General features: G+C 45.9%; 2 protein-coding genes across 2 annotated transcripts in view; both read right to left on the reverse strand.

Moving 5' to 3' along the window:
- On the reverse strand, window positions 1-9,412 carry DBNDD2 (dysbindin domain containing 2). The gene is given in 6 exon segments (XM_079785073.1): window positions 1-5,744; window positions 6,662-6,799; window positions 6,981-7,127; window positions 8,814-8,825; window positions 8,828-8,895; window positions 8,897-9,412. Coding segments are annotated over 6 exon segments (762 nt in total). The 5' UTR covers window positions 9,091-9,412; the 3' UTR covers window positions 1-5,541.
- The window catches only part of SYS1 (SYS1 golgi trafficking protein), a 27,339-nt gene continuing 16,090 nt past the window's right edge, over window positions 6,991-18,239 (reverse strand). The window contains exon 4 of the mRNA XM_079785075.1: window positions 6,991-7,127. Coding sequence (XP_079641201.1) covers window positions 7,121-7,127 — 7 coding nt within the window. The 3' untranslated portion in view covers window positions 6,991-7,120. The remainder of the gene's footprint in view (window positions 7,128-18,239) is intronic.

The raw sequence follows: 18,239 nt of genomic DNA on the forward strand, positions 1-18,239 counted from the left end.
TGAATCTTGTAGCAAAAATTTCAGAATTCTTTGCAACCTTTTTATTAAAATTCAAATAAATCAGGATCACTGGGTTTATTTTCTTCTGCTTGGGGGTGTATCTGCAATAGCACACAGGAGTTAAGCCAACAGGCTCTGACTGCCGTAACCAAGGGAAATGGGAGGATCTGGGAGTCAATTTGTTTTCAAGATGTTTCCAGGAGGAGCATGTTGGGCGGGCATTCTCTGGCCCAGGAAGCTCGGTACCAACTTCCTTTGCTTGTCCTGAGTACCAGAGAAAGCTCGACTGCTTGTTGCATCAAAAGATAAGGTTTTGAATCTGATTCTAAGTCACAAATATTATACAGTGTTTATTGAAAATATGGCAATTTGTACTAGAAAGTTGTAGGAAAAATATCTTTGCTCTTGTTGGAACTTCAAATATAGTAACTAGTATTTTTTTAATTTCACAGTTTATTTTCTTTTTTATTCAATTTATTAGGGTGATGCTGGTTAACAAAATTATACAGGTTTCAGGTGCACAATTCCACAAATCATCTGTACACTGTATTGTGTGTTCATCATTCCAAGTCTTTATGTTTAATTTTATAAGGAACTACCAGACCTTTCTCCAAAATGTATCATTTTATACTTGTACCAACAGTGTATGAGTTTCTGGTCAACATTTGTTCTTAGTTTTTTTTCTTTCCATTTTAGCCATGTGGGAATGTGTGTAGTGGTATTTCATTATGGTTTTAATTTGCATTTCCCTGGTACCTAATGATGTTGAGCATCTTCTCATGTGTTTATTGGCCATTCATGTATTTCCTTTAGTGACAAGTATATTAAAATGTTTTTGCACCCTCCCCTCTTGTTTACTGGCTCGTTTGCCTTTTTATTATGGATTTGTAGGGGTTCCAGTGTTAATTCCTGCTTTAGGTTTTCCAGCTGCCCTATGGGGAACACATTCACGAAGAATTTTGCATATGGTCTCTTAGTAAGATTCACAACCATTACTTCAATGAAGTGCCAAATTTGGTGTCAGGCAGGTCTGCCAAGATATACCCCAACCAACCAGAGAGGATGTGTCAATAAGGTGTCATTATCTCATTATGATGTCACTCTACTCCCATCCAGCATTCCTGTCCCACTAGCCATGGACTAGAAGGCCATGAGTTTAGATGTCAGACTAATATGGATTCCAATCTCCCACCAGCCTTAATCCATATGAGCATGAGCAACCTGAGTGTCACTTTCCCTCCTCTATAAAATGGATAAATCTACTTTCAGGGTTGTTGTAAGGATTAAAAGTATGGACATGTAGGATCTGGAATGTAGTAATTGCTTAATAACATTTACTCAAACAACTCTTTGAGGTAGGTGCTATATCTAGTATATCCAGTTCAGAGATGAGAAAATTGTTTTAAGGTCACAGTGAGGGATGGAGCCAGGACTAGAGGCTACACTATCAATCTCAAAATTAAATTTTTTTAAAAAGTGGCTGCCATCACTATGATTATGATTTTGTTTTCTATGCTTTCTATCCTTTTGAAATTGCCTGTCCCATCATTCAAGACCCAGCTACCTCCAGAGAAGTCTTGCCTTCGCCCTCTCTAGTGTGCCACAGTCCTCTGTGCACTTTGCTATAGCCCACGTTACATTTCCATCATCCTTGGCCATGTCTGCTCCTGGAAGAACTCTTGGTTGCCTTGGTATTTCTGTTGCCTAAGCAAGGAGGCTAGCTAGTATATAGTAGGTGCTCAGTAATGTTGAACGAACACACAAGACAACATCATAGCACAGTTCCATGTTGCCTCACCCTGCCGTGCTGTTCACAGTATCAACTTCCGTGCCCTCCTGGGAACTGCTACAGTGAGCCTTCCAGGGAATCTTCCCCTGCACTGTGGTCTCTCCTATTTGCTCCACACACAGGACTCTATAGAATGAGTTTGTCTTCTTTCCTCCTTTCCAGTCTATGATTAGTTTGTACAGAAGAAGCCACACTGCGGCTGAGAGACTAAAGGCTGGGCTGTTTGCTTCGGAATTGGCTCCAAATCATCCTCCCATCTCCAAGGGCACTGTGTGGCCTGAAGCCAGCTGGAGATGCTGGCTCGGAAGGCCAGCCAAGCCCCTGTGGTTTGGCAGAAGAAGAGGTCATTGTCCAACCAGGAAGTGGTCCTGGGGTCTCAGCTGACCCTAGACTTTCCAGGCAGGGCTGAGATTCATAACAGCTGAATGAAGGCTCCCCATCGGTTCACAAACAATTCTACCTCTCCAGAGGGTTGTATATAGACCCCTCTCCCCAGGCAGACTCCCTGTTCAAGCCCCACAGATCCTAGCATCACATGCCTGGGGTACTAAGAGGTTTGTTGACATACTGACAGCAACCAAGCTAGTCTCGCTTCTCATCACTCACCTTGGAGGGGAAGTTTAGTGATCCCAGGAGCTAAGAACCCCTGCATAGCAAAGCTGCAGAGCTTATGGGCTGCAGCCCAGGAGAATGAGCAGCCACGGTCAGACAGGAGGTTGAGCCTTGCTGCTCCAAAGGAAGAGAGAAGGCACAAGAGGACAGACAGAGACCATGTGTACAGCATAGTTAAAAGCAACCAAAAAGAACTATACAATTGAACATGATACTGGGCCCTAACCCAACTTAGTGGACGATCTCAATTTGGACACGGAGGCTTTTAGACAAAAGAAACACAAAACTCCCACAAGTTTCTCCCTAGCGCTAGGAAAAGACTTCAGAACTGTCGCTTACAATGGTCTCTTGCAGGGGTGAAAGCAGGATGGAACTATGGGAAGACTGAAGCCCTGTCACTCAGCCTAGGTGACACAAAGAGCTTTGGGATTTAGGCTAAAGGTCACTGATCCATGGTTAGTGTTTGATGTATGAAGAAAGGGTGGCATGATTTGCTTTTTCTAATGTGAGAAAAGACTTCATGTTCTTTAAGCCTGGATCCTATAACGCCTTCTTTCATTCCCACTCTCTTTCTGGGCAAACTCATTGGCATCCATGGGTTCACTTACCACCTATGCATTGGTAACTCCTGTATTTATCTTTCCAGCCCAATGCTCTCATCCAAATCCTACACTCATGGGTCCAACTCTCTACTTAACATGACCCCTTTGATGTCTCAAAAGTACCTCAAACTCATGTCCAAAACCAAATTTATGACCTTCTTCCCACACCTGGTTCTTTCCTAAACTCGCCATCTGGGTGAAGCACCCTGTTGTACAAGACAGAAACAACAGTGGCACCCTGGGCTCCTTCCTCTCTCACACCCACCTATCAGGTCTTCTGGAATTTGCCTCCTAAATCTCTCTTCATTCCTTCTGCTTTTCTATCCCCCACCACCCTCACCCTAGTCCATTACCTCTTATCTAGTTGACTGCAATCATCTTCTAGTTTCCGGACACCCACTTTGGTCCTCTCCAATCAGTACTCCGTAAGGAGCCCCTCTAGCCATTCTGCCCCTAGTTTACTCCTACTCATCTTTCAGATCTCAGCTCAAATGCCACTTCCTCAAGGGAAACACCTTGTGGCCTCTCTGAATAGGCTATTAACTCCTTTCTAGCACCAGAGTTGCAATTTTACATTTGGCCTCCTCGAAACTCTAACCTCTGTAACAGCAGGACTGTGTCTTTTTGCCACTACACGCCTAAGGCCATGCTCAATGTCTTGCACATGTTTCACACTGATATCTAATATTTACTGAATAAGTGTCATTTGTTTATACCCAGTTAAGCTTATCATCACCACAATCTTCTGGGCCACAGTTATGTCATGCATGGATTATTGTGTTGTTTTATGTCTCTCTTGACCCTGTTCTGCTCCAATATATTTTCTACACTACAGCTAGAATTATCCTTTTAACAAGCAAATTTTACCACTTGTAACATTTCATCACTTCCAATAGAGTTCAAATTCATTAACGTGGCCTCTAACATGTAAACTGCTAGTTACCTATCCCTGTCCTCTTGTTCCTTAGTAATATAACCCTGATTTTATTAAGACAGCAGTGTGCCCTACTAAAGAACTATCCCAGCCTTCCCAGTAGCCAACAAGCTTCTGAGAGGTTTGAGAGGTAGAAAAGCAATCAGACGCATTGGTAATTTAGTGACTTGGAAGGGTAATTGTCCTTCCAATGGTCAGAATTTCCTTTCTTCTAGATAGTGCCATGTCCCTATGTCTATAAAATGTCCATACATAAAGCATTTCTCATGTTAGCAAGTGCTGGCCAATGAGATGAAAGTGAATAGAACTTCCAAAAATGCTTCTTGATGTGGGACTAGACTGCTGGGTGTGCTTTGCCCCTCTCCAGTTTCTTCTCTTGCTTTCTGCCAGTTTCAAGGATATGATGGTGGGGCTTCAACAGTCATCTTAGACATGAAATATCAATGAGAATTTGAGCCACATGCCTGGGATGGCTGAGCAAAAGAGCCAAACAGGTCCCTGGTGCCCTCTGAGGAGCGGCCAGATAGCCCTGTAGTTTGGACTTAAGATGAGGACATAAATCTGTACCTTAAGCTACTGATATTTTCCTAGCAGTCAAATTGAAACTGGGTACAGGTTTCTAAGCATTTCATGACTTGATCATTGTCATCTTACCTCTCCCTTCACCTCCTCCTCAAGTTCAACAGTTCAGCCAAGATGAATTTTTTCAGTTTCTCACAGCTATTTCCCTCCATTTAAAGTCTTCCCAAGCTGCTCTTGCTGCCTGGAATACAGCCCCCAACTATCTAACTCCTACTCACCCTTTGGATATTGGCTTCAAAATCAGCTCTTCAACAACCATACAAGCCAGGTTAAGATGCCTGTTTTCTGATACCCGAGTACTTCCTTGTCATGTTATTTATTGCACTGTGAACTCTGGTATTTACTTTATCTCCTCCTCCAGAAACAGGAAACCCCATGGAGGCAGGGATACCGCCTGTCCTATTCAAAATTGTATTCCAAATGCCCAGCACAGGTGTGCAATAAATATTTCTAGAATAAATGAAACAAATGAGTGAGGGGGATATGGTGTTGGTTACAGAGCTAAACAAATACAGTGGGTTTGACATCTTTGCAATGTGAAAAATGAAGTGGAATGGTTGGTATATTATCATTTGTTTATTATTTATACCATGCCCTATTCCAAAAAAAGGACATAAGGAAGCAGGATGGCTGGAGTACCACCTCACTTGAGTGCTAAAGAGTTCATGTCCATTTAGAGACACTGGTGTAGGAGACTCTGTTAGAAGACTGCCAGGGTAGTTTGGGGGAGAAGGAGTGCTAAGGAAAGCAATGGCATCTTGTCCTACCTCATCTCCATCTCGTTGTTTGCAAGCTCTACCTCAGGAGTAAGCCAAGCACTAGTGGGAACGTTGCAGCAGGAAAAGGTTAGCAGTAAAACAACAGAGAGTTAACTCCCAAGGAGAGACACCATCCCACCTTTCTTTCCTCCCTCTGGTGCCTCCTACAAGTAGAGTCAGGTCTTCCCGGAAGAGCTCTGGCTGGGCCTAGGGTCTCAGGTGGAGAATAGCCAGCTCAGTCAGTCCATAGGTCGGGCCCCACTGCTAGCTGGAGGCTCCAGGCTCTGCCCCTCCCTCATCCCCATCCTCCTCGTCAGACTGTGCCAAGGGTGTGTCTGCTCCACTGACACTGGGATTGGGGCTGTGCAGGTTGGTGGAGGAGTCAGAAGACGAGGAGGAAGTGCGGGATGTGGTCCTGTCTGGCGTGTGCATCGGCAGGCGCAGCTCCTCTGGATGGTCGTCCACCCCTGCCCAGAGACAAGAGCTGGTCAGGGCCACAAACAGGGCTTCGAGGACTCTCAGGGATGACCTGGTCAGGAGAGACTGAAGCCGGGACAGGGACTTGTCCAAAGTCACTTAGCCAGTCCAGTGAAGAGCCAGGTCTCCTGACTCCCACCTCCTCCTACTTCTGGGATCACATCTGGGCCCTAGAGTCAAGTCAATCAATTCAAGATTTCAAGTTCTACCTATGTCACTTATTTGCTTAGTGGCTTTGGGAAAGTCACTTTTCCTCTCAAGGACTCTGCTCCTTCTCTGTAAAAAAAAGGGATTCCTCCATTCCAGACGAGTTTTGAGGATGAACTATAATAATGCTTATAAAATGTCTGGCACATAATAGGCTAGCAATTAATAAGTTAAGTATATGGGCTTTGGAGTCAGAAAGCCATGGTCTGGACCCAGCTTTTCTACTTTCTGACTATGTGACAACTTCTCTGAGTCTAATATCCTTCTTTATAAAATGGAGATAATACTACCTGCCCTAATAGGACATTTGTGAGGATTGAGATAATATATGTAAAGCATTTTAACACAGTATTAGAAACTTAATAAAGTGCTCAATAAATACTGTATTAGGATGACCTAAAACTGCTTAAGTTCTCTAAAAAATCCTATTTTTACATAATTTTAATTATATTAATTTTACAAATGTAAAATTAACAAGGCTAAGTGGGGGTTGGGCATTCCTAGAGTTTTAGATTGGGGATCTGTAACACAGTTGCCCTTCCGGTCAACTTCCCTAAAATCAGAACAGACAGCTGTTTCACTGGTGGAAACGCCCCTTCCAGCCCCTATGGGTATACTTCCCCAGTCTTGTCCCCACGCTTCAGAGCCCCAACATCCGGCTCTGGCTAACTGGTGCCCAAGTCTCAGCACAGTAGCATACCTGATGTCTGGGGGGTTGATGGAGGATCTTCACAAGGCAAGAACACGTCTGCTCCGTCCTGGTCCCCAAGGTCAATAAGTTCCACTTGCTCCAGTGTGTCCACATTCACTTCCATGGAGGAAATACTACCTATGGGGGCTGCAGATCAAGAAGGGGACAAGTCAGGAGGACCCAGGCTGGAGCCAAGAGGATGGTCAGAGATATCTGTCAGGTCCAGAGACAGAATTCTGTTCAGAGGAACAAGAAAATAAGAGGGGAGGGGCCCCCAGGATTCTGGATCTATAAGACTTGTTCCCTATTCCTTCTCCCCAGGACTTACGTCTCTGTGCCTCGAGATGTAGATGGGACAGAGGGAAGACAAACTCTGTCTCTGGCTGTAAAATGTCCTCAAAGAATTTCTGCCGCTCCCGCAAACGGAGCTGCTGGCGCTCCAGGGATGCCCGAGGATTTGGGTCCATGTCAGCTCCTGGAGGTAGAAGACGAAGCTATGAAATTGAGTGATAATGCAGTGGGGGCTTGAGTTTGGGGACTCCCACTGCAGCCAGCATCCCAACAGAGGGGCCTCTGGTTCCAGCCTGGACACCGCGGGATGTGGCTTCCTCCTTCCCTTTCCCTAAAGCAAAGTCCATTACCACAAACTTCAAGCCCCAAACAAAGGCGGGGCTGACCTAGCTCCACAAAGGGGATGCCAGTTCCAGGCACGGCCAGAGAGGCTCCTCTGTGTTCAGGAGATGGACAGGGCCACTGGCCAAGTCTCAGGATCATGCCATCCTCCAATAGGGGAGGCATTTTATCCACTCCTGCCTCCACCTGCCGGTCCTCCGAGCCCAGGGAAGAGGAGAGGACAGAGATCTCAGGGTGGAAGGTCCTCTTTCTCTAGTGGTGTGGTTCCTGCCCATTCTTCAAAACCCAGACAAAAGTTAAAGCACGCCTTCCCCTCCTCTCTCTCGCCCTACACTCACATACCCCATCACTTGCACCTCCATTCCCTCCCTACCCTGCTCTGAAGTCAAAGACCTGACTTCCAGACTTGGCTCTTTGCCTAAGGACATCATCTTTCTAGCCTCAGTCCCCGCTTGGAAAATGGTATAATCATCCTCCCAGCCTCAAACATGAGACGCTGCTTGTGAGGGTGCTCTGTAAAATGTACAGCTAGTCTCTACACTCCCACAGCTCCTATTTGCACTGCTGTCTCCACCGACACATCTCACAGTTATCTTCCCACTAGTCAGTGAGCAGCAATTGGAAGGGCAGGTCCTGGGTCCAATTCAGACCAAGCCCCAGTGCTGAGAGCTCTCCGGAACACCAGAGCTCTGGGCCAGCCCAGGCCCTATACATTCACTCGCATTCGCTCCATCTCCTTCCAGGCATTCGGCTCAGAGCCCATCGCCAGAGGCAAGGGAGTAGTATCTAACCAGAGGACCAGATCACCCCCCTCCGCAGACAACCTTCCCCGCCTCATCGGTATTCAAGCATATTCAAGACCCTGGTCAGCTCAACAAGCGCCGGGATGGCCGAGAGGGACCCGAACCCAGTGGACCAGGCAGGGCCCAGGAAGTGTGGGGAGACCTTGTGGCCGCGGGCTGGGCTAGCCGCGGATGAGGAAGGCGCTGACGCTGATTCCTGGGAAAGGCTTAGATCTGCGGCCCAGGTCACAACGCTAAAAATACCCGGGCCCCTGAGGCTGACAGCTTTAGCAGCGGTTGGGGGAGGGCAAGTAAGAGGGTAGGAAGAGACAGGGACCAGGGGCTCCGAGCGCCCCCTCTTTTCTCCCTCCCCCAACCCCATCAATCTCAAGAGACTGAAGGAGCTGCCCGCCCTGAGGGCCCCCCGCAGAGCCCAGTGCTGGAGAGAAGGGAGTTGTTTACCCCACTAAAGGTTCTGGGAGAGGGGTGAAGAGATTTGGGGGCGGGAGGCTGCCAGGGGCCCGGCTGGAGACCAGCGAAAAGGAGAGCGCCCTCCTGGCCCCACCCGCACTGTAGTCAGAGAGAGCAAAAGAATTCCCTAAAAAGGGACGTGCCTGGTCTGCCGGGGAAGGGAGGGGAGGTGACGGAGGCCCCCCTCCCAGGGCCGGGCCGCCCGGGCTCACGTCCTCCCACCACACACACCGGCCCTCCCGCAGCACCTGCGCCCGCCGCCGCGCAGCCCCTACCTGCCGCGCCAGCGCCCCGGCTGACTCAGTCTGTCCGCTCGGGCGAGACGGCCGCGGGGGCGTGGGAGCGAGCCGCGCCGGCCGGGGTGGGGCTGCGCCGCCGGTCTCCCCCGGGACGCACGGGCCCTGGGAGCCGGGAACGAGGAAGAGGCGGGAGGCGGAAGTGGGGGAGGGGCGGCGGGCACACGCTCTCGCCTCTCGCCCGGCGGTCGCGGGGAGCCCCTCCGGGCGCGAAAGCTCGTACTTCCAGGTCGGGCGAAAAGTTCCCGAACCGCATCCTTCCTCCACGCGCCCAGCCTGCCTCCTCCGCGCTCCGTCTGCCGCCGCCCGCGCCCTGGGCTCCGCACGCTCCGCTCCACTAGCCGCGCCCCGCTGCCAGCGCAGACCCGCCGCGGGAACACGCGCGGGAGCACGCGCGGACCCCGGGACTCCCGGCTCACGCACACTTGCTGCTTTCGGACTCCCGAAGCCCCGAAGCAACCAGCGCGAACCCGCACCCGGCACCCTCGGCCGAACTCGCACGTTGATGCGCGCACATCTCAAGAGGGCACAAGCGGGGAAAGGGAGGCTGAGGACGGGCCGGAGGAGAAGGGCATCGACCCAGTGCACCCAGGCAGGTGCAGTGGGGCGGAGGACCCCCTGACCCTAGGACTCACCAGGCAGCCCGGTTCCAGGGTCCGGGACTGGGCAGAACCAACGCCCAGCCTTCCAGCGCACTGGGCGGGGTGGGCGCCGGGACGGGGCGGGTCAGGACTAGAGGGGTGGGCCTCCGCACCGCACCCCCAGACGCCGGCGGCGAGCCAACGCTTGCAGGGTGCTAAGAGGGGCGCTGCACGCCCGGGCTGGCGGGGGTGGAGGGGAGAGGTGCAAGCTGCGGGCCGAGAGGGGAAGAGCTGGCTCCCTCGCAGCGCCTCCTGTTCCAGACCAGTGCAGTTCCCGGACAGAGAGACTGTGCCCATTCCCTTCCTCCTCCCTTCCACCCATCCTCTGGTGCTCCTAGCTCCAGAAGCCCCCTCCTCCCCGGGGGAGCGGGGCGGGCAGGTGTCTGTTGGAGATGCTTCAGCGGCGGGGTCACTTGATCATTCAACGAACATCCTTGAGCAAGCCAAGAACTAGGACTCGTCCTTGTCGCCTCTGTCCTTCGCTGCCCTCATTAAAATACATGTTCATTTCCTGTCGATTCTCTTTCCCAAATACCTTTCCCATCCACCATTCCTCTCGGTTTCCACCAACATCTCTCCCTTGGCTCCTACACCAGCTTTCTGGCTGGTTTTTCTTTACTTCCTCTGACCCTGTTACACTCCATCCCCCACACAGCAGTCAATCATCATTTCAACAGGCAAGTCTGACATGCTACCCTCTGCTTAAGTCCCTCTGTTGTCAGGATATTATCTGGGCCTGATATCCGAGCTGAGTTTTGAATAAATCAGTTCAACAAGCAGAGATGAGGGGAAAAAGAATGGAAGTGAAAATTCATGAGACATTCATGTTTCCATGTCAGGGGACCAGCACTCTGTACAAATACTTAAAGCACTGATTCTTCTATTGTTATTAGAATCTCAAAACAAGTCTGTGAGAGAAACACAGCAAGCAGCCTTCCCACTATTTTGCAAGCAAGGAAACAAACTAGTGGGAAGAAACAAGTGCAGTAGTTAAGAGCACAGGCATGGTAGTCAGACCCTCGGGTTGTAAACCTGGCTCTGTGTCAAGCCAGCTGTGTAAACAGTTAACTTCTCTGATCCTGGATTTCCTTGCCTAATAGATAAGAATAATTTATCTCTACCTCATGAGATAATTTATATAAAATACTTAGTACAGGACTTGGGTACTTTGGAGGTGCTCAATAAACTAGCTGTTTTGATTGCAATGGGTTCTAAGAGAGGGAAGAAACTGCTTTCTTCCACAAATTTCTGGAATTAGAGAAGTATGCCTTAATAGTTAATACTGCTACAGAGCTTGTTATGCACCCATCACTATTATAAGTACTTTGTATATATTAACTCTTTTAATCCTCTTAACAATCTTTCGAGGTATTATTATTATTTCCATTTTACAGACACAGAAATTAGGATGCAGAGAAGTGAAGGGGCTTGTCCGAGGCCATACAGCTAGTAAGTGATGGAGCTGGAATTTGAACCCAGGTAGGCTGCCTCCAGAGACTGTGCTTATAAGCACTACTCCCAGCCTGTCCCTCTTTAACCCTGTTGCAGTTTTCATCTTCCAGGGAATGTTTTGGTCAGTTGATTCTTACTCCTCATTAATGGATGGAGTAGATACTTGCTCCCATTTCCTAGCACAGAGGAATAAGGCCAAGTCAGGAGTACAGTGGATGAAAACTCAGCTCACCAAGTCATCTCCCCCCTTTTCAGGCTCATCCCTAGGAACAGGACTCCATGGATTATTTTGAGCTGTCCCCAAGATAGTGACAGATCAGGAACTTCTGTCCCTTCTTTTTGCCAGGTATTTGCCAGATGAAAGGGTTGAGGGGGAAGAAAACATCCACGCTAGAAATAATTCAGGTGGCTATGCTGGAAAAGTGTCAGCCAAGGGGAAGACCCAGGCAGTGGGCCTAGGAGTGGGTGGCAAAGGAAGCTGAAAGGAGCAGTGAAAAAGCAGATGGCTTAGATTCCTGGCTTCCATTTAGGATGCAGAAAGCTGGGAAGAACATCATTACCACACTAATAGTTTTTTTTTAATTGTTAGGTAATCTATAAAATTATAACTTCTATTGAATCCATCAGAGAGCTGAGGTTGCAGAGCAACCAATTAACCTGAATTCCAAAGAAGGACAGGAGCCTCCATGAAGAAATGGGATGCAGGCACTGGCATACTTATGAGGCAGGAGGAAGACAAGGTCTCCACACAAGCAGGTAAGGAGAGTTCAGCTACGGTTTTTGTTGAATTACTAAAGGCCCAGTGTGGCTAGGGTGAGAGGGGGAGTCCGCACATGCTAAAAGTAATCATGGAAACAATAAAACCCAAACATGGTTCAACTCTTGACAAAACTGACTCAGTCCTCAACACTAATGGCTTAAAAAGAGATGACAATTTATAGGTATAAACAATTTGTCCTCAGTCTCTACTGTTCTATACATTATGTCCAGAAATCAATAAAAATTACAACACATATACAAAAAGCAACTTTACAAAACAAACAAAAAACAAAAAGCCCTATTGTCAAGAGACAAAGTAATCAACAGAACCAGACTAAAGACCCAGATAACTCTCTGGAGTTATCTGACAGAGAATTTAAAACAATTATAACAATATGTGAAAGACTCTGTTGGAAAATGTGGACAACATACATAAACAGAAGGGGAATTTTAGCAGAGAGATGGAGACTATAAAACAAGAGTCATATGGAAAATTCTAGAAAATTTAAAAACATGTAACGAAGATGAAGAATGTCTTTGGCAAGGGCATCAGTAAACTTAACACACATGATAAAGAATCAGTGAACTTGAAGATAGGTCAACAGAGACCACCCAACTGAAATAGAGAAAAAAGAGTAACGCAAAACAAAACAGAAAAACAGAACAGAACATCCAAGAGCTAATAAACGTGTAACTTGAATCCCAGAAGAGATACAGATAAAAATACACACACACACACACACACACACACACACACACACACACACACACACTATGACCTATCTACATATTCAAATTGTTGAAAACCAAAGATAAAATCATGAAGGCATCTAGAGGAAAAAGACACACTACCTACAGAGGACCAAAGGTAAGAATTAAAGCACACTTCTCATCAAAGAAGTTATATGATTAGAAGTTATAGGACCATAAGACAATAGAATGATATCTTTAAAATACTGAAAGAAAAAACTGTCAACCCAGAATTCTATATCCAGCAAAAATATGTTTCAATCTTGGGTACACAAACACTTTTTTCAGATGAACAAAAATAAAATTCACTACCAGCAGGTCAGCACTATAAGTAACAGTAAACGAAGTTCTGGAGGCAGAAAGAATATGATACCAAAGAGAAACCTGGATCTACATATTGAAATGAAGATCTCTGGAAATGAATGGAATAACGGTAAATATAAAGCATTTTTCTGTTTTTAATCACCTTAAAAGTAATAGACTGTGTAAAGCAAAAGAGTATCAATTCACTGTGGGTTCAGAGATATAAAAAGGAAAATGTATGACAATAACAATAGTAAAAAATGATGGGATGAGGAATTAGAAATATACTGTTAAAGAATCCTTATGCTACCGTTTATAAGAAGTGGTATAATATTATTTGAAGATTGACTTCATGAATTAAAGATATATAGTGTAAATGCAAGGGCAACCACTTAAAAAAAAACCTTTAAGGGGTATAATCAACAAGCCAATAGTAGAGATAAAATGGAATCGTAAAAATATTGGAATGCATCCTACCTGGGCCTCTTTGTGTTCAATATGACTGGTTGAATATGTCAAGACTTCTCTTTCACCTGGACCCTTGCTCAGGATTGTTAATACAGGTGGCAATTTGAGAGGTGAGATCAGTCTTTCTAACACAAAGGCAGGCTTGTTTACTGCTTGCTATAAAAGTGCTGGATCTGGGTTTCTCAGTCACACTATATGTGAACTGTGCATCTAGGACCACTGTGTCATTGTTGGACTTAGAGTTGAGGGAACCAACACAAAACTATGCTAATGTTCATGTTGTTTGATGTGCTATGAGTAATAAAGTGTCTTGCCTGGATACAGTAAGTCTCTCATTGTCTGCTTTTGGTACCCATGAGGTTAAGGCTTTTTTCCATGACAAAACATAATCAATCCAAAGTAAGGAAGAAAAATAGGAAAAAGTAAAAGGAAAGCACAGATTAAAAAATATAAAACAAATAGTAAGATGGAAGATTTTAATCCAAATGTAGCGACAACCAATTAAAAGACTGATTACTAGATTGGGGGAATAAAAGCAAGAGGCAATAATATACTGTTTACAAGAAACTCAATTTAACTATAAAGAAATATATGAGTTAAAAGTAAATAGATGAAATAAGATATACCATACAAACACTAATCAAAGCAAACTGGAGTGTCATAAAAAGTAGACTTCAAAAGAAGGACAATTACTGGGGATGAAGAGGGACATTACATAATGATAAAAGGTTTAATTCACTAAGAAGACTTGACAGTCATAAATGTGTATACATCTAAAAACAGAGCTTCAAAAATACATTAATTAAAAACCAATAGATGTAAAATAAAAAAGAAAAATCTATAATACAGTTAAAAAATGAATGCTATAGAAAACCTGAACACTATCATATAATTTGTTCTGATTGGCATTTTATAACACTTTACCCAACAACAGAAAAATAAACATTCTTTTCAACTGCACACAAAACATTCAAGATACATCATATTCTGGGCCAAAACAACAACAACAAAGCTTAATAAATTTAAAAGAATTTAAATCATACAAAACATGTTTTATGACTATACAAAAAATTAAAATATAAATAATAACAAAGTTATCTAGAAAACAGCACAACACTTAGTAATGAAACATAACACTTCAAAATATTCCCTGAGTCAAAGATGAAGTTGAAAGGAAATTAGAATAATATCTTGAATAAAATTGAAATGCAGCAGCCAGCCACCTAAAGAGCTCCCAATGTTCCTTCCCTTCTATTCATTCAGACCTTTGTACAGTTCTCTCCTATACTGTATCAAGGTTACTCTATGTGACCAATAAGACATGGCAGAAATGATGGTCTATATCTCTTCCAAAATTAAGATTAAATTTAAAAAAAAAAAGACCACTGCTTCCATCTTGGGTGTGCTGTCTATGCTTGGATCACTCACTCTCAGGGAAGCAAGCTACTACGTTGTCAACAGCCCCACAAAGAGGCCAACTTGGCAAGGAACTGAAGATTCCAGCCAGCAGCCAGAGGAGAACAGAGGCCTGCCAGCAACCACATGAGGGAGCATGGGAACAGGTTCATCGGCCACATAGAGCCTTGAGATGATGCAGCCCTGGCCAACATCTGTCTGCAACCTCGTGAGAAACTGAGGTTGAGCATTCAGCTAGAGCAGTGGTCGGCAAACCAAGGCTCGCGAGCCACATGCGGCTCTTTGGCCCCTTGAGTGTTCTAACGCCACTTCTTCAAAATAGACTCAACCGACTTCTGCACATGGGCCACGAAGTTTCAATCGCACTGTACGTGCGAACCCACATGTGGTATTTTGTGGAAGAGCCACACTCAAGGGGCCAAAGAGCCGCATGTGGCTCTTGAGCCGCGGTTTGCCAACCACTGAGCTAGAGCATTCCCAGGGGTCCTGATGCTCCAAACCTTTGAGGTCATAAATATTTCTTGTTCTAAACTGCTAACCTTGGGGATAATTTGCTATGTAGCAATAGATAACATAGAGATTTGGGCCCTGGGGTAGAGGGCTGCTGTCAGAGCACTCTAAAGCAGCAGTCGCCAACTGGTGGTCCCTGGACCACTAGTGGTCCATCCGTGAGGTCCGAAAGGTTGGCGACCACTGCTCTAAAGTATGGGAGTGGCATTAGAACTGGGCAATAGACTTTGAGAAGAGTGTAATAAAAACCTAAAGTGCCTTGAAAAAGCTGTTACTAGAGGCCTCAGTCCTTTGACATGGTTGCAGTCAGGGCATAGAGGAAAGTGAAATAAAAACTATTGGAAACTGGGAAAGAATTCTTATGTTGTGGCATAAAGTGTAGCAGCCCTGTTGCAGTAAAGTGGAAAGCAGAAAATGTACCTAATGAGTTGAGTGATCTAGCTAAGGGTATTTCCAAGTAAGGTGCTGAAGATGCCACCAGATCTCTTCTTGCTGCTTAAAAGTAAATGCAACTGGGGACAGAGAAATGACAACAGTTCTCAAATGAGAGCAATGTTGCCTCCTGGGGGACATTGGGCGATGTCTGAAGACATTTTTGCTGGTCAAAACTGGAGGTTGCTACTGGCTTCTATTTAGTGGAGGCCACTGATACTTAAATATTCTACAATGCACAAGACAAACGCTCTTCCCACATCAAAGAATTATCCTGCCCCAAATGTCAACAATGCTGAGGTTGAGAAACCCTGAACTAAATAAAAGAAAGGACTGTTAAGTACAAAGGAGCCAGGACTTCATGGCAGAAAATTCTCAACCTCTCCAAATGGCAAATGATGGTAAAATTAAGAAATAGTTTTCTTCCAAAGCTCAAATCCAGGACAATGCAAAAAACAAACAAGAAAACATGGTCCAAAATGAAACTGAGAATGTGACTATAAAACCTTTTGTTTACATTGCCGAAAGATTTAAGGCAATGCTTCAGGGTACTATTCAGTCAGGTAAAAGACCTCTAAGGAAATTATAGGTGTGCCCGGCCACAGTGGCTCAGTTGGTTGGAGCTTCATCCCATGCACCAAGAGGTTGCAGGTATGATTCCAGGTCAGGGCACATGTCTGAGTTGTGGGTTTGATCCCGTCAGGACTGGTACCGAAGGCAACCAATTGATGTTTCTCTCACATCCATGTTTCTCCTCTCCATGTTTCTCCTCCCCTTCTCTCCCCTCCCCTCTCCTCTCTCTGCACAAAACAGAAGGCAACTGATTGATGTTTCTCTCTCTCTCAAATTGATTTTTAAAAAAGGGAATTCTAGCCCATGCTATAACATAGATGAACCTTGAGGACATTATGCTAAGTGAAACAAGCCAGTCACAAAAGGACAAATATTGTACAATTACATTTACATAGGTACATAAAACAGTCAAATTCATAGAGATAGAAAGTAGAAGGGTGGTTGAAGTGGCTGGGGAAGGGAAAAATGGAGAGTTGTTTACTGGGTATTGTCAGTTTTGAAGATGAAGAGAGTTCTGGAGATGGATGGTGGAGATGGTTGCACAACAATGTGAATGTACTTAACACGACTTAACCACAACTAAGGGGTGGAAAAACAGTGGTGCTTTTCCACTCAAGAGCCTTGGAGTTAGTTTACGGGCTTACCAGCTGTGTGTCACTGGATAAGTCTCTCTCTGCACAAATGGTTTTTCCCATGTCAATGGAAGGACCAAACGATGGAATATGCAAAATGGCTTTGGGAGCCATTTCTGGGGTACAAAGTCTGGTGGTAGAGAACTCCCTGACCCCATGGAGATGAACTCCCTAAGCAGGCACAGCTGAAGAGAGAGAAGCATGTGAGGGGTAAAAAGTATGGACTAGAACAGAATGGCAGAGGCATCTGGACCAGGCTCTCAGTGCCGAATCCAACCATCTTGACTCAGTGACCCAAGCCCCGTCCAAGGCCCTCTGGACCCTCAGGACAAACTCCCAGCAGCCGGTGGTCAAGTACACTTCTCCAGTTTCAGCCACTGCCACTCTTGGCCCTTGCTTTCTACTCTGACAACATATAACTGTTCATAATCCCTTACCACACCTGTACTTTTAAAATTCCCTCTTTTGAGAATGCCCTACCCACCTCACACCCCTCTGCCTGGCCAACTTCTCCTCCTCCTTCATTCCTTAGCACCATCTCTACAGAGACTTCCCTGACCACCTCAGGCTGGTCCTCTGTGTTCCAACAAACCACGGGATTACCTTTATCAGAGATAATACTATTTCTTTCACTTTTCCAAATAATACTCATTGATACCTATTATCTGCCAAACATTGGGGGTTTATCAATGAATAGAACAGAAAAAGAGCCCCGCCCTTGAGGATCCCATATTCTAGAGGTACCTCTACCCTGGGCCTGTGAGCTTCTTGAGGGCAGAAGAGGCATGCTCTGCCTCTAATGTTGCTGTCCTTGGTGCCTAATGCACAGTGGGTCCCCAGCCCTTAACACCTGGTGGCTGAATGGCAGGTGTAGATGATTCTAGTGAAGCCCACCAGAGTCCAGTAGAATCCAGTTGATTCGAGCTGAAGTTGTACTGGCAAGGAGTGGGTTGCCTGAGCAGGCAAAGGGGCCAAGGAGTACTGGGTAGACAGGAGGGAGAAGAGAGGCTGTCCTCTGTGTCTTCCCTTCCAAGTCACCTCCTGGGTTTCTTCCCTGGACCACAGCATGTTTAGCCACTCACACACTGCTCTCCCTCCCATCCTTCACCCTAATGATGAAGGACATTCACATGTAAGAAGCTGTCTGCAATCTAGGCTTGGTTCATTGTTCCTAAGAGGTGGAGCTAAGCACTCCCTATGCCCTAGAAGCTGTGAAGTGATTCCCATACTTGGCCAACTCCATGGGTGGTACCTGAGAAGCTGACTATTCTGATGCAGCCAGCCAGGCAGATTATTCAAAGCAGTGGAGTTTAAATTAAAGTCTCCTATGATCTGTCCCAACCCTTCACCACAGCTCCCCCTCTGCCCTCATCTCCTGCCACTGCCACTTTCTGCTTCCCTTACCTCCCTCAGGTCTCTTCACAAATCTCATCTTGTTGGTGAATCTTTCTCATTCCACCCTTTTAATA

Source organism: Cnephaeus nilssonii, assembly GCF_951640355.1.
Source record: "Cnephaeus nilssonii genome assembly, chromosome: 11".
Taxonomy (NCBI): Eukaryota; Metazoa; Chordata; class Mammalia; order Chiroptera; family Vespertilionidae; genus Cnephaeus; species Cnephaeus nilssonii.